This window comes from Gobio gobio (genome assembly GCF_949357685.1).
Source record: "Gobio gobio genome assembly, chromosome: 14".
NCBI classification, from domain to species: Eukaryota; Metazoa; Chordata; class Actinopteri; order Cypriniformes; family Gobionidae; genus Gobio; species Gobio gobio.
The window spans coordinates 7,711,942-7,727,223 of NC_137107.1; the positions used below are offsets into that span (position 1 = coordinate 7,711,942).

Genomic DNA, 15,282 nt, shown 5'->3' on the forward strand with positions numbered 1-15,282 from the left:
TTCGTTGACGAAAAGTCGTGTTTTTATTTTGCAGTATTTCTGTGCGTCTCCTTCAGGGCTCCATCAGGTCTCACTGCGCAGACGTAGTTGACATCACTCTCTTCAAACCCCACTCGCGCGGCGCGGCGTCTCCGGTGAGTGAACGGGTCCGATGGCCGGCCAGCCGGGGTTCGTAAGCCCTATTCGGACGGTAATTGTTTGTCCTGCGGTCGTAAGGTGTCTTCATCATTTACAGGGGCTAGTCAGTGCTTTTAATGTCGTCTTAATGCAGAATATCAGTGTTTTTCTCCCACCACCCGTGTAAAAACCTAACTGAATTACTGTTTGACAAACACAGGTCGTGTGGTGCCATCTGAATCCACATCTCTGAGTTTTCAATCACTTCAGAATTCACGGTTTATATCCTTTTTGGCCACTGCAGAGCACCGTGCGTTTGTGCTTCGCTGTTATTTGGATGCATTTTAAAGATCTAACTTAGACTTGTAGGCTATTACTGAAATATTGGCAAGTAAGAGCAAAATATTTCATCACCACTCAAAAAAAAAGAAATAAAAGCACGTAAACATTTGAAATGTGCCGTTATAACGGCAACAATTATATATGTTAAAATAACCGCAGCATTATGAATACCTCATAAGCGATTAAGAGGCTATATTCACTTATTTCCACTCATTTCCATGTGGAATAAAATTACATCCTTTATTTTGAGATAAAATACAAGACAGAAAAACATTTGAACTATAATGTGGGTCTAATTTTAAACATATTTAAATAATCAAATAATATTTTGGATATTATTTTCCTATTATTAAATTAAATATGCATTTATTCTTATTAAGACATTTGGAAAAACTTATTACATTGAAGTGGAAAATAAAACAGGTGTTGTGGAAATAGATGGGGAGAAATGTGGCCACAAATATCACAGGAAAAAACACCACAAACCTTAAGACACATCTCAATGTTTTTATTTATTTTATTTAAATGTATGTGTGTACTTCTAACATGTTTAGTTGGTAAAATAAATATGTAGTAACTTCAAATCAGAGCGTCTTCCGTGTCTGGAATGGATGTATTCTTGAGTCTATAAGGTAACAATAATATAATAAGATGACCTTGTTTGAAATGGGTTTGGCTAAAAGAAGATTTTGGTTTTGTCTATAATACGTACTTATACTATATTGACTGGGTTAAATAGAATTGCATTACTAAAAAGAGACTAAAATACAATTTTCATTGACTAAAACTTGACTAAAATGTCATCAGTTTTCGTCGACTAAAACTAGACGAAAATAGTCATAGATAATTCTGACTAAAATAAGACTAAAATGCTCAGACTTTTAGTCGACTAAAACTTGACTAGACTAAAAAGAGAATGACTATGACTAAAACTAATAAAAACTAAAATGACAGCTTGACACAAAGACTAGACTAAAACTAAAATTAAAACCGCCAAAAACAACACTAGTTATATGTTGGTTTGGTAGTAAGCACCCTTGAAGCCAGAGCATTGCCATGGCAGATGCCCTTGCATGGAATGGTAGGCCGCTAATAAAAGGAGGGCCTCCATGGGGGTGGGTGGCGTATGTGGTACTCCCCCTGCTTAGAGGGTCCAGGGCCCTTTTTGCCAAGTACACTGCTAAGGGCAATGTAATTAGGTTCCAGAGCTTGTAGGCGCTGCTGGTAAGACTGCGCCGTCACACAGTAGGCCTTAGTAGGCCTCTGGGATGGATCAGCCCCGGGAGAGAACGGGGCGTATTAAAGCCAGTTGGCTGTGAGCAGCCAGCTTGGGCAGTCTTGGCAGTAGACTCCATGACAGGTAGTAGGCCTCAGCAGGCCTCCTTGCGAGTGAGTCCTGACATTTGGGGAGGTTAAAACAAATTAACAGCGGTGACCTAGATAGGTAGTCAGCCTTAAGAGTCCTCCTGCAAAGTCGGCCCCATGTGTATTGTGATATGTACTTACTCCCCAATGATGTCGGCTTTTAGCAGGAATTTCCCAACTAGTAACCCCAGTTAGTTAGTAGTTAATTGTCTACTTCTGTCAGCCAGCAGAGAAGCTACTGTCAGTCCAGGGTCATAGCAGCCAGTTTCTCAAACCTGCCATCAGGAAGCCACCCCTGCAGGCTTGCTATAAGGTAGTAGGCCCCACCAGGCCTCCCTGAAGGTGGGCTCCCGGTTGCCAGTCACCGTGACAGTTAGCATGGATTGCTAGCAGGTAGTAGGCCCCTTCAGGCCGCCCTATAAGCTCGCTAGCGGGTAGTAGGCCTCACCAGGCCTCCCCTGGTTGCGAGTTCCTGGACCCCAGCCACCTTAACAGCAAGCATAAATTGCTAGCAGGAAGCAGGCCTCAATAACACCAGGCCTCCCTAAAGGTGAGCCCCTGGACCAGGACACCTCTGGCAGCGGGCATTTGCGGGACTATCAGGTAGCAGGCCTCACCAGGCCTCGCTGAAGGCTTGCCATTGGGTAGCAGGCATCACCAGGCCTCCCCTGAGGGCACGTTCCTGGGCTTCAGTCACTTGACAGTTAGCGTGAGCTGTTAGCAGGTAGTAGGCCTCACCAGGCCTCCCTGAAGGGTTGCCATGGGGTAGCAGGCCTCACCAGGCCTCCCCTGAGGGCACGTTCCTGGGCTTCAGTCACTTAACAGTCAGCACAAGCCGCTAGCAGGTAGCAGGCTTCCCTGAAGGCTCACTATCAGGTAGTAGGCCTCACTAGGCCTCCCTGAGGTCGAGTTCCCGAGTCAGGATGCTCGGGCAGCAATCTTAGCTTGCTACCAGGTAGTAAGCCTCTCCAGGCCTCCCTGAAGGCTTGTTATCAGGTAGTAGGCCTCACTAAGCCTCCCTGAAAGCTCGCTATCTGGTAGTAGGCTTCACTAGGCCTCCCTGAGGGCGAGTTCCCAAGTCAGGATGCTCGGGTAACTAGCATAGCTTGCTATCAGGTAGTAGGCCTCACTAGGCCACCCTGAGAGAACAAGTTCCCGTTTCCCAGCCACCTTGGCAGCTGGCTTCGACTGCTATCAGGTAGTAGGCCTCACCAGGCCTCCCTCAAGGCTTGCTATCAGGTAGTAGGCCTCACTAGGTCTCCCTGAGGGTGAGTTCCTGAGCCAGGATGCTCGGGTAGCTAGCATAGCTTGCTATCAGGTAGTAGGCCTCTCCAGGCCTCCCTGAAGGCTTGCTATCAGGTAGTAGGCCTCACTAGGTCTCCCTGAGGGTGAGTGCCCGAGTCAGGATGCTCGGGTAGCTAGCATAGCTTGCTATCAGGTAGTAGGTCTCACTAGGCCTCCCTGAGGGAACAAGTTCTCGTTTTCGCAGTTACCTTGACAGTTGGCTTCGACTGCTATCAGGTAGTAGGCCTCATCAGGCCTCCCTGAGGATGAGTTCCTAAGTTTGGATTCTCTGACAGCTAGCATGGATTGCTATCAGGTGGTAGGGATTGAATCCCCCTGAGGGATTGAGTTCTCAGTTCGGGAGGCGCTACGCTGAGTCTCGCTCTCCAGGATACCCGTCTCTGAGATCCGGTCTGAGGAGGACACTGCCAGTCCGCAGTACCTTAGTCTGGATGCCTCTCCGGGAGGCGAATGTCCAGAGGCTCTGTTCTCAAACAGACAGGGGTGGCCAAGCCGAAGTGTCCCATGGAAGCGGCACCAGGTCAGGCATCCCTGGTGGGCATTCGGTGAAGTTTCCCAAATAGTGACTGGCTGGGGCGCCCTCGGGTCCCCTAGCCACATTCCCTTAAAGGAACCCCTTTTGTTGAATTGGTTGTTTCCAGGCCTTTGAGCAGCCTGGGTAGGACCTCGTGCGGATGCACTAAGGTTCCTCACAAGGCTTATAGCTTGGGCCATGACCGTAGGGAATGCTGTCACTGACTGCCCAATGTGACCAGAGGGGGAGTGGTTCAGGCATTTCACTTGAATTTGCTTGTCCTGACAGTTGTCACTTCCAGTGGGCATGCACTCCCCTCGGCATGGCGGCGTGGGTATATTGTTCCCTGTAGCATCAGCTGACGCAGCGTGAGTTCCCTTTCGAAAGGGAACGTCTCCGGTTACATATGTAACCTCTGTTCCCTGAGAATAGGGAACGAGACGCTGCGTCGCTTTGCCATGCCTCGGGGCCTGCCTGCCAAACAGTCCCTTCCGAAGAAGAGCGGTGACATGTTTGCAAGGCGCCCTTATATACTTCCTGGTCACACCTTGATGACATCATGGGCTGTCGCCAGTCAATAGGATTGAAGTGATTCGATAGTGATTCAGACACCTGTCACGCTGGAGGCGTTCCCCCGTAGCGTCAGCTGACGCAGCGTCTCGTTCCCTGTTCTCACGTAACCGGAGACGTTACTGAATGAAATGTCGACCCAGGACGAGTTCTAGGACTGTGCAAGAATTAGGAGTGTAGATGGACTTTGACAAAAACACGATTTTCTCAGTTTTTTGTTAAAATTGTTGCTTATATATATATATATATATATATATATATATATATATATATATATATATATATATATATATATATATATATATATATATATACACAAAATAGCGACTTTATTCAACAAGTTTTTGTCTTCCGCCTGGGCCTTTGACGTGAACGCACGAAGCACCACGACGCATGCTGATAGCAATATGTGGTTCAGCATGTCAACCAATAATAACCAAACAAATCAATAAATTGCATCTCTTTTTCTGAGGTTTTCTTTGAAGGCGGTGAGGAGGAGGAGGCGTTGCTGAAAGAATTTGTCAAAGGGATGATGCAGATTTGTGAGCATTAGCGGAACTGAAGGAGGGATGCATATACATATAGTAACTGAGTTACATCATTATAAAAGTAACTTATTACCAGGGAAAGTAACTACCGTGTTACGTTTTTTTCCCAAATGTTCAAATATGTCAAATAACTTGGATGCCCCCAATATTAGATATGTTAAATGAATGAATTGGACACTAAATAGAATAAATTACTATTATACAACATTGTACACTATTGTAATGTTGCTGTGGGACAATGTGAGAGACACCTATCAAATTCAATACATTATTGTAAATATTATCAGTAGACCTACTATAGTGTAAATATTGTGTAAATATTATCAGTACTATACTCCTCCTTTGGTAGTGGAGCTCATGTTATCACCTGGGTTTTTAGCCACTAATTTTGTGGCGGCATGTGATGTGAGGTGCTTCATTAATTACTTGCCACCGACGTGGAGAGACTCTTTCTTCCTGACCATAAGTTGCACGTTACATAAACATTCTTACCTTTCACCTCAACGAGGGAAAAGTAGCGCTTATACTTCCAGTTTGCGAAAGCTACCTTTGAAGTCGTTGGACTTTCCTTCGCTGACTGTGCATATGCGTGTGCGATATAGGTGTGTGTGTGTGTGTGATAACCATAGACTGTAAAAAAATAGGTGTGAACTCAACCTATCAACCTCAACCTTGTCTTCCACCCACCAATCATCATCAGTGATGTGTACCAAACAACCCACCCCCCAACACGCATGGCTGGTGTGCGCACACACACACACACGTTGCAGGTCCGACTGACAGAGAGCCTGTTCGGATGAAAACCGCTTCAGTTATAGTAACGCCGCATTTTTTTTTCTCAGTAATGCTAACGGTGTTGTAACTGGAGAAACAATAATTTGTTTGATTACTCGTTACTGAAAAAAATTATTCCGTTAGTAACGCCGTTTATCTATAACGCCGTTATTCCCATCACTGGTCATGACCTCTGATTGGAGACAATATTGCATTAATTAAGTGAATTCAGATCTAAGGGGACTGGATAAATGTATGCTGGAATGATCCACGTATTGTACGGGCGTCCAGAATATCAGTTAATCACCTCTGTCGGATAAAAGATAAAAAAGATAAAATATGAATCTAAAGTTAATGATTAACAAAATCATTTAATACCTTTTTTCATTAATGGAGTCAGATGAAACAAAGAGGTAAATGCATACAAAGAAATGTATTTAAATACTGTTTTTTGCGTAAAAGGAAAGACAGTGACACGCAGATACACCTTCCCTGTGCTATTGGAGACCGGTATTGGACCTGTGGGCTTACAGACTGTTAATTAAAAAAAGGTGCGCATGACTTAAGCCACTCAACGTTTTGTTTCTTTATTCTTGTAACAAATTCTACATGCAATGCAAGTATAGATATAATGAATGACATTAATAATAAAAACACATAAATTCCATCTTTTGATTTATCAGAATATCAAATTATTTACATGAAAGTGATCTGAACATGAACTTTGATCACTTCGACGACTTTGGGCAACACTTTTTCTCATGTCTCAGTAGATTAGAGGAGAAGCTGTAACTCTTCCCACATGAAGAGCACTGGTGCGGGTTCTCTCCAGTGTGAACTCTCTCATGAGCTTTCAATGATCCTGACTGAGAGAAACTCTTCCCACAGTGTGAGCACTTGTACGGTTTCTCTCCAGTGTGAACTCGCTGGTGTCTTTTTAAGTTGCCTGATCTACTGAAGGTCTTCTCACAGTCAAAGCACATATAAGATCTCACACCAGTATGAATGCGCTCATGCACTTTTAAATACTTCACTAGTGAAAAACTCTTTCCACAAAAAGAACAAACGTGAGGCTTCACACCAGTATGAACTGTAAGGTGTTGTGTTAAGTCTGATGCCACAACAAATGCTTTCTCACACTGATCACAGCTGAACGATCTCACTCCAGAGTGACGGCGCAGATGATCATCGAGAGAGCTTTTCTGACTGAAACTCTTTCCACACTGAGAGCATGTGAACGGTTTCTCTCCAGTGTGAATCCTCATGTGCACATTTAGGTGTCCTTTATATGTGAAACTCGTTCCACACTGAGAGCAGGTGAAAGATCCTTCAACTCCAGATTTTCCAGCTTGTTTCTGTGTGACATTGTCTTCAGTCTTTGAAGTGACTGTGTTTCCATCTTCATTTGTGAGATGATGAGGTTTCTGCTGTTTGTCTTCATTCACTTCCCCTGGGTCTAAAATCAACATATTCAATAAAAGAACAGAGGAGAAACAAAAAGAAATATGGTTCAATTTCAATTTTGCACAAATCCAGTTTACTACGGAGTCTGATAAACTCAGCAAAAAAGAAACATCCACTTTTCAGGATACTGTATTTAAAAGATAATTTTGATCATGTTTGGAAGTTCTTATGTTACATCACTGCTGAGAAACCCTCAGAAAAAGTGATGCAATTTATTGATTTGTTTGGTTATTATTGATTGACATGCTGACTAGTATAAAGTCTTTATCAAGTTTGGACTTTGCAAAATCATGTTAACTACATCTGAGCCTAATTTTGGGTTGATATCTCACATCAATCAAAAGTTATGGCATTTGGAACCAAGGTAGCCTTTTTTCCAAAAACCCAAAAACCTCTATAAACGAGATATGAGTGTTTTACTGAACATAAGAACTACTTACATGTGTAAACGTCACAATAGATAATTTTTTGTATAATTACATAAAATAAGTAACAAGTAATAAGATCCTGGTCGATGAGTGATGATTCTTCAGCACATTTTCAGCGTGTTCTCCTATTCTACGGTGCACGGTAAATCAAGACCTGTCAGGGAGATCAGCCCAATCCAAGAGCATCCAGCGTTAAGAGAGTGTCCGATTGCTCTCTACACATCGTCCCTGCCCACTTTTTACATTTTACCATTTTAATAGGATAGACGGTTGAATAGGAACCCAACCTCGTTATACTTAATAAATATATTTGCTTCTTCTTAGCCTAAGTGTTCCTGCAACTGAGTATTCTCGTCTCCGGCGTGATGACTCAGATATTTCGAATATTGCAATTTAATAATTGTTTAATCGATACGTCATCCTCAATAAATCCGTCTCTGGCGTGTTGCCTCTAATCTTTCGAATATTCCGATCTAATATGACCCCTGACCTGTAAAGTTGCCAGAACAATAATCATACGCTGTTTGTAAATTGGCCAGAGGAGAACTGGCACCCCTACTGAGCCTGGTTTCTCCCAAAGTTTATTTTTCTCTATTATGCCCCTGTTGGGGTTTTGGTTTCCTTGCTACTGCATTATTGCATTATTTTCCTGTTTAACATTGTGAAGCTGCTTTGAAGCGAAAATAAATAAAAAAATAAAGCACCCGAGTCTCCAACAAGCCGACCCTGCCTTCTTCCTTCCGTACAACAATCGAACTTTATTACAGTGGTGCCGAAAACCCGGGAAGGAAGAAGCAGCCACCGTCATCGCCATTTGCGGAGGTCATTTCATCCCTCGCGGTCCTGCATCAGGAACAGCACCAGGCCCTGCTGGACCTGAGGGGCGACCAGGAACGCCGCTTCCAGGCGATTGTGCAGGGCCAGCAGGAGGACCGCGAGAGGTTCCGGAGCTGGATAGACCGGGAGGCTCGGGCAGGAACCCCAGCGGTCCCGAGTGCGACCACCCACCTGCCGCTGAACAAGATGGGGCCACAGGACGATCCAGAGGTCTTCTTGGACCTCTTCGAGAAGACGGCCACAGCGGCAGGATGGGCTTAGGACCAATGGTCAGTGCGGCTGATCCCCCTGCTGTCGGGGGAATCCCAGACTGCAGCCCAGCAGCTACCTGTCCAGAACCTCCTGGTCTTCGTCGACCTCAAGAGGGCCATCCTGCAGAGGGTCGGCCGAAGCCCCGAGCAACACCGCCAGCGGTTTCGGTCGCTGGAATTGGGCGAAAGTGGCCGGCCCTTCGTGATGGCCCAGCAGCTCCGGGACTCCTGCCGCAAATGGCTGGTGGCTGAGGGGAACGACGTTGGGAGAATCATCGACCTCGTGGCTCTCGAGCAGTTCATCACTCGGCTCCCACGGAGAACCGCCGAGTGGGTCCAGTGCCACCGACCGACGTCGTTGGACTCGGCCATCACCCTGGCGGAGGACCACATGGTGACCCCTACCATCTCTCTCTCTCTCTCTCCTCTTTTTCTTCCCCTCCCTCCTCTTCCTCTCAGAAACCTGTCCCTCTCCCCAGGTCTCATCCTCCAGGCCCGCCTAGAATTCCACCCCGAGGGAGGGGTGGATACAGCCTGGAGTTTGCCGGGGCTCCGCGAGCTCCACCAAGGGGGGCGGGGCTGAGCTCCGGCGGGACCAATGCTGCGCCCTCGTTCCCGCTCTCTCCACACCCATCGCTTGGCCCACTTACCACCACAGGGGTGGCGGGTAGGTCTGGGCCGGTCTGTTGCCGTTGCGGGGACCCGGACCATTTTATGGACCGGTGTCCGATGATGGAGATGGGGACAATGATCCGGGTCCCGGATGTCCTGCAGGCTGCCCCCGGTCAGCCTGGCTGGTACCAGATACCCGTGAGTATTAAGGGGGGTACCTATCCGACTCTGGTGGATTCGGGTTGTAACCAAACCTCGATCCACCAAAGCCTGATTCTGCCCGAGGCATTGGATACAAGCCGCATGGTTCAGGTACGGTGTGTGCACGGGGACGTGGTGAGGTATCCTGTAGTGTCAGTTGTGATTAAATTTCGGGGGCAAAAGCATAATGTGGAGGTGGCGGTTAATCCGCACCTCAGGCATCCGCTGATTCTGGGAACCAATTGGCCAGCTTTTAAAGATTTATTGGGGTATTTGTGTGCGGATGTCTCTTGTGATAAAAGGGAGCCGGGAACGGCAGCGACTGTGCAGGTGGGAGAGACTGAACCAGGACCACTGAGCACTGACCCGCGGGAACCGAGCGCTATTGAGAGGCTGATCCTCTCGGAGCACGATGACTTTTCCCTGGAACAGTCTCAGGATGAGTCGTTAAAATGCGCTTTCGAACAGGTCCGTTCCATTGACGGCCAGACCCTCCAACCTGAACAACCGCTCTCGTTTCCGTATTTTGCTATTATAAAAGACCGGTTGCAAGACACTCAGTCAAAAGAAAATACAACCCAGTTGTTAGTACCAAAGAGCCGCCGGGAAATGCTTTTCCAGGCAACTCATTGTAATCCCATGGCTGGACATTTGGGACAGGGAACCACATTAAATCGTCTCATGGCCCGTTTCTTTTGGCCGGGCATTCATGAGAATGTGCGCAGGTGGTGCGCGTCTTGTCGTGAATGTCAGCTGGTGAATCCGTCGGCCGGTCCAAAAGCGCCATTGCGCCCCTTCCGTTAATGCAGGTCCCCTTTGAGAGAATTGGTATGGACCTCATCGGGCCATTAGAACGATCTGCACGGGGGCATCGCTTTGCATTAGTGATAGTGGACTATGCAACACGATACCGGAGGCAGTAGCGCTCCGTAACATCTCAGCAAAAAGTTTTGCGGATGCTCTGTTTCGTTTAATCTCCCGCGTGGGGATCCCGAAAGAGATCCTCACGGATCAGGGCACGGCGTTTATGTCACGTACTTTACGCGAACTGTACGAATTATTGGGCATTAAATCGATTCGCACCAGTGTCTATCACCCACAAACAGACGGGCTGGTGGAGCGGTTTAATCGCACGTTGAAAACCATGATTCGTAAGTTCGTTCACGAGGACGCCAAAAATTGGGATAAATGGTTAGAACCCCTGAAGTCCCACAAGCCTCCACGGGGTTTTCCCCCTTCGAGCTACTTTATGGCCGTCAGCCTCGCGAGGTGCTGGATGTCCTAAAGGAAACTTGGGAGGAGGGACCTTCTGATGGGCGAAACGAAATTCAGTATGTCCTGGACCTGAGAACAAAACTCCAGACTCTGGGGCGGCTTTCAATGGAGAATTTGTTGCAGGCTCAGGACAAACAGACCCGGCTGTATAACAGGGGTACTAAACTGCGAGAATTTACACCGGGAGAGAAAGTCCTTGTATTGCTCCCCACATCAAGCTCTAAATTACTAGCGAAGTGGCAAGGACCCTTTGAGGTTACACAGCGAGTTGGGGATCTCAGTTATGAGGTGGTGCGCACGGACAGGGGTGGGGCACGTCAAATTTACCACCTTAATCTCCTTAAAAAATGGAGCGAGGCGGAATCAGTGATGCTGATGACGGTAATTGGGACAGAGGATGATCTCGGGCCAGAAGTGACCGCTAACACAAAATCTATCGCTCTGGCTCCAGGGGGAGATCACCTGTCGCCGTCACAGCTCACTGATCTGGCCCAGTTGCAAGCAGATTTTGCGGATGTGTTCTCACCCCTTCCCGGGCAAACTAATCTCATTCAGCACCATATTGAGACAGAGCCGGGCGTGGTAGTTCGCAGTCGGCCGTACCGTCTGCCTGAACACAAAAAAAAGGTGGTTCAGAGTGAGTTAGAGGCAATGCTTGATATGGGGGTAATAGAAGAGTCCCACAGTGACAGGGCCAGCCCGATAGTTTTAGTACCTAAAACGGACGGCTCTGTGCATTTATGTGTGGATTATCGCAGGGTGAATGCTGTGTCGAAATTCGACGCGTATCCAATGCCGAGGATTGACAAATTGCTTGATCGGATGGGCACCGCTCGTTTTTATTCGACACTGGATTTAATGAAAGGATACTGGCAGATCACCTTTATCTAAAGAAAAAACAGCTTTTACAATGCCGTTCGGGTTGCACCAATTTGTCACACTTCCTTTTGGGTTGTTTGGGGCTCCCGCCACGTTTCAGCATCTCATGGACCGCATTTTACGGCCCCCCGCTGCATATGCCGCTGCCTATCTGGATGACATTGTAATTTATAGTAATGACTGGCAGCGACATATGGAGCATGTGAGGGCTGTTCTGAGAACGCTGAGGGGGGCGGGGCTAACGGCCAACCCAAAGAAGTGTGCAGTTGGGCGTGTGGAGGTCAGGTATTTGGGCTTCCACTTGGGTCACGGGCAGGTGCGTCCCCAAATTGATAAGACGGCAGCGATTGCAACCTGTCCGAGACCCAAGACCAAAAAGGAGGTGAGACAGTTCCTGGGGCTGGCGGGATATTATAGGAGGTTTGTGCCCAATTATTCGGAACTCGCTAGCCCGCTGACTGATCTCACTAAAAAAGGAAGCGCCAGATCCGGTCCAGTGGACGGAGCGATGTCAGCAGGCCCTCACCCAGATAAAGGCTGCCCTATCTGGGGGGCCACTTTTACAGTCTCTTGATTTTTCTCTCCCCTTTATGTTACAGACTGACGCATCGGACAGGGGGCTGGGAGCAGGAGGTGGGGGGTGAGGATCGGCCAGTGCTGTACATTAGTCGGAAGCTCTCTAAGAGGGAAACTAAGTACAGCACCATTGAGAAAGAATGCCTAGCCAGTAGGTGGACCGTCCTCACCCTCCGTTATTACCTCCTGGGGCGGGAATTCACCCTCCGTTCGGACCACGCTCCTCTGCAGTGGCACCACCGCATGAAGGATACCAACGCGCGGATCACCCGTTGGTATCTCGCTTTACAGCCTTTTAAGTTCAAGGTGATCCACAGGCCGGTGGTGCAGATGGTGGTAGCTGACTTCCTCTCCGGGGGGGGCTTGTATGTGCCGGGGGGTGGTGGTTTAGCGAGGTCTGTGACGGGAGAGAGAGTCGGGAAACAGGTGCGCCGTAAGTGGGTCAAGTGCAAAGCATAAACACCTGTGTTTTGTTTCAGTAATGGGCGTGGAAAGACCGGATATAAGCCATCCGGAAGAGGGCTTCGAGGAGAGAGAGACTGTCTGGAGGCTCGGGAGACACACAAGCACAGAGACGGGAGAACACAGAGAAACGTTGAGATTGCCCGTACCAGTTTGAGTTTATTGTGATATACCGGTTTCCAAAAGGTAACCGGTATATTGAAAAAGGTTTTAAATGATTTTGTTAATCATTAACTTTAGATTCATATTTTATCTTTCAATTTACATCGTTTATATTGTGTTATACTCAGTAATCAAGATTCCGATAACGTTTAGAGTCTCGCACCGGCCGGGTTTACGATCTCTTTCACAAACTCGTCAGTCTTGGTAAAATCTATTTCTTTCCCCAAACGATATCTTTCACTTAAAGCATAACCGACTGTGTTTAAATAAATGCTCATCAAGACAGCCATTTTAACATAACTGTGTGTGTATTTGACAGTTCGGGTGTGTAACAAGACACGAAAAAAAAACGGCTTGTGCGCACGTTTCGGTGTGTCTGATGAGACCAAGATAGAACTTTTTGGCCTTAATTCTAAGCGGTATGTGTGGAGAAAACCAGGCACTGCTCATCACCTGTCCAATACAGTCCCAACAGTGAAGTATGGTGGTGGCAGCATCATGCTGTGGGGGTGTTTTTCAGCTGCAGGGACAGGGCAAGTACAGGGATATCCTGGACGAAAAACTTCTCCAGCCAGAGTGCTCAAGACCTCAGATTGGGCCGAAGGTTCACCTTACAACAAGACAGTGACCCTAAGCACACAGCTAAAATAACGAAGGAGTGGCTTCACAACAACTCCGTAACTGTTCTTGAATGGCCCAGCCAGAGCCATGACTTAAACCCAATTGAGGGTCTCTGAAAAATAATCTCTTTGAGAACGATATTTGCTGATATACAGTATCTACTGTCCTACCTGAAATGCTAACATTATTCATTGTTAATTTGCTGTGCCTGCTGCAAAGTTACTTTCTGGCTCTTTGAAAAAACGTTCAACAACGTTTAATCCTGCGGTGATCTACCCGTAATATTTCATAATTTCATTATAGCATTTGTTCCAGCTGGCACAATTGTAGTAAGAAATATAGGCTACCGTAGCCTACAATAGCCTATCAGTAAAGTTACCACATAATTATGACAATCATCAAAGCGTAAAACATATATATATATATATATATATATATATATATATATATATATATATATATATATATATATATATATATATATATATATATATATATATATATATATACACTCACCTAAAAGATTATTAGGAACACCTGTTCAATTTCTCATTAATGCAATTATCTAATCAACCAATCACATGGCAGTTGCTTCAATGCATTTAGGGGTGTGGTCCTGGTCAAGACAATCTCCTGAACTCCAAACTGAATGTCAGAATGGGAAAGAAAGGTGATTTAAGCAATTTTGAGCGTGGCATGGTTGTTGGTGCCAGATGGGCCGGTCAGAGTATTTCACAATCTGCTCAGTTACTGGGATTTTCAGCACAACCATTTCTAGGGTTTACAAAGAATGGTGGGAAAACGGAAAAACATCCAGTATGCGGCAGTCCTGTGGGCGAAAATGCCCTAGAGGTGCTAGAGGTCAGAGGAGAATGGGCCGACTGATTCAAGCTGATAAAATAGCAACTTTGACTGAAATAACCACTCGTTACAACCGAGGTATGCAGGAGGGCATTTGTAAAGCCACAACACGCACAACCTTGAGGCGGATGGGCTACAACAGCAGAAGACCCCACTGGGTACCACTAATCTCCTCTACAAATAGAAAAAAGAGGCTACAATTTGCACAAGCTCACCAAAATTGGACAGTTGAAGACTGGAAAAATGTTGCCTGGTCTGATGAGTCTCGATTTCTGTTGAGACATTCAGATGGTAGAGTCAGAATTTGGCATAAACAGAATGAGAAAATGGATCCATCATGCCTTGTTACCACTGTGCAGGCTGGTGGTGGTGGTGGTGGTGTAATGGTATGGGGGATGATTTCTTGGCACACTTTAGGCCCCTTAGTGCCAATTGGGCATCGTTTAAATGCCACGGCCTACCTGAGCATTGTTTCTGACCATGTCCATCCCTTTATGACCACCATGTCCCCATCCTCTGATGGCTTCTTCCAGCAGGATAATGCACCATGTCACAAAGCTCAAATCATTTCAAATTGGCTTCTTGAACATGACAATGAGTTCACTGTACTAAAATGGCCCCCACAGTCACCAGATCTCAACCCAATAGAGCACCTTTGGGATGTGGTGAAACGGGAGCTTCGTGCCCTGGATGTGCATCCCACAAATCTCCAAATCAACTGCAAGATGCGTTCCTATCAATATGGGCCGACATTTCTAAAGAATGCTTTCAGCACCTTGTTGAATCAATGCCACGTAGAATTAAGGCAGTTCTGAAGGCGAAAGGGGGTCAAACACAGTATTAGTATGGTGTTCCTAATAATCCTTTAGGTGAGTATATATATATATATATATATATATATATATATATATATATATATATATATATATATATATATATATATATATATATATATATATATATATATATATATATTGCAGGCAGAGGAAATTAAAAAGTCTGTATTTTTATTTATTATGAGTTGTATTTCATTGTTTATTATTTCATTATCTTTTAAATTAAGTTAATGTTTAAATGTTCAAAGCATTGTTTCCCTTGATTTTAATTCCTGTGTAACT

The 15,282-nt window shown here is 46.0% G+C and overlaps 1 protein-coding gene across 2 annotated transcripts in view; it reads right to left on the bottom strand.

Annotated features, from left to right (window-relative positions):
- Positions 1-5,888: 5,888 nt before the first annotated feature.
- Positions 5,889-15,282, bottom strand: part of LOC307136765 (uncharacterized protein) — a 40,265-nt gene continuing 30,871 nt past the window's right edge. The window contains exon 3 of one of the 2 annotated variants that reach the window (XM_079834016.1): positions 5,889-6,991. In XM_079834016.1, coding sequence (XP_079690142.1) covers positions 6,264-6,991 — 728 coding nt within the window. In that variant the 3' untranslated portion in view covers positions 5,889-6,263. The remainder of the gene's footprint in view (positions 6,992-15,282) is intronic. The other variant, XM_079834017.1, reaches the window with a different exon arrangement.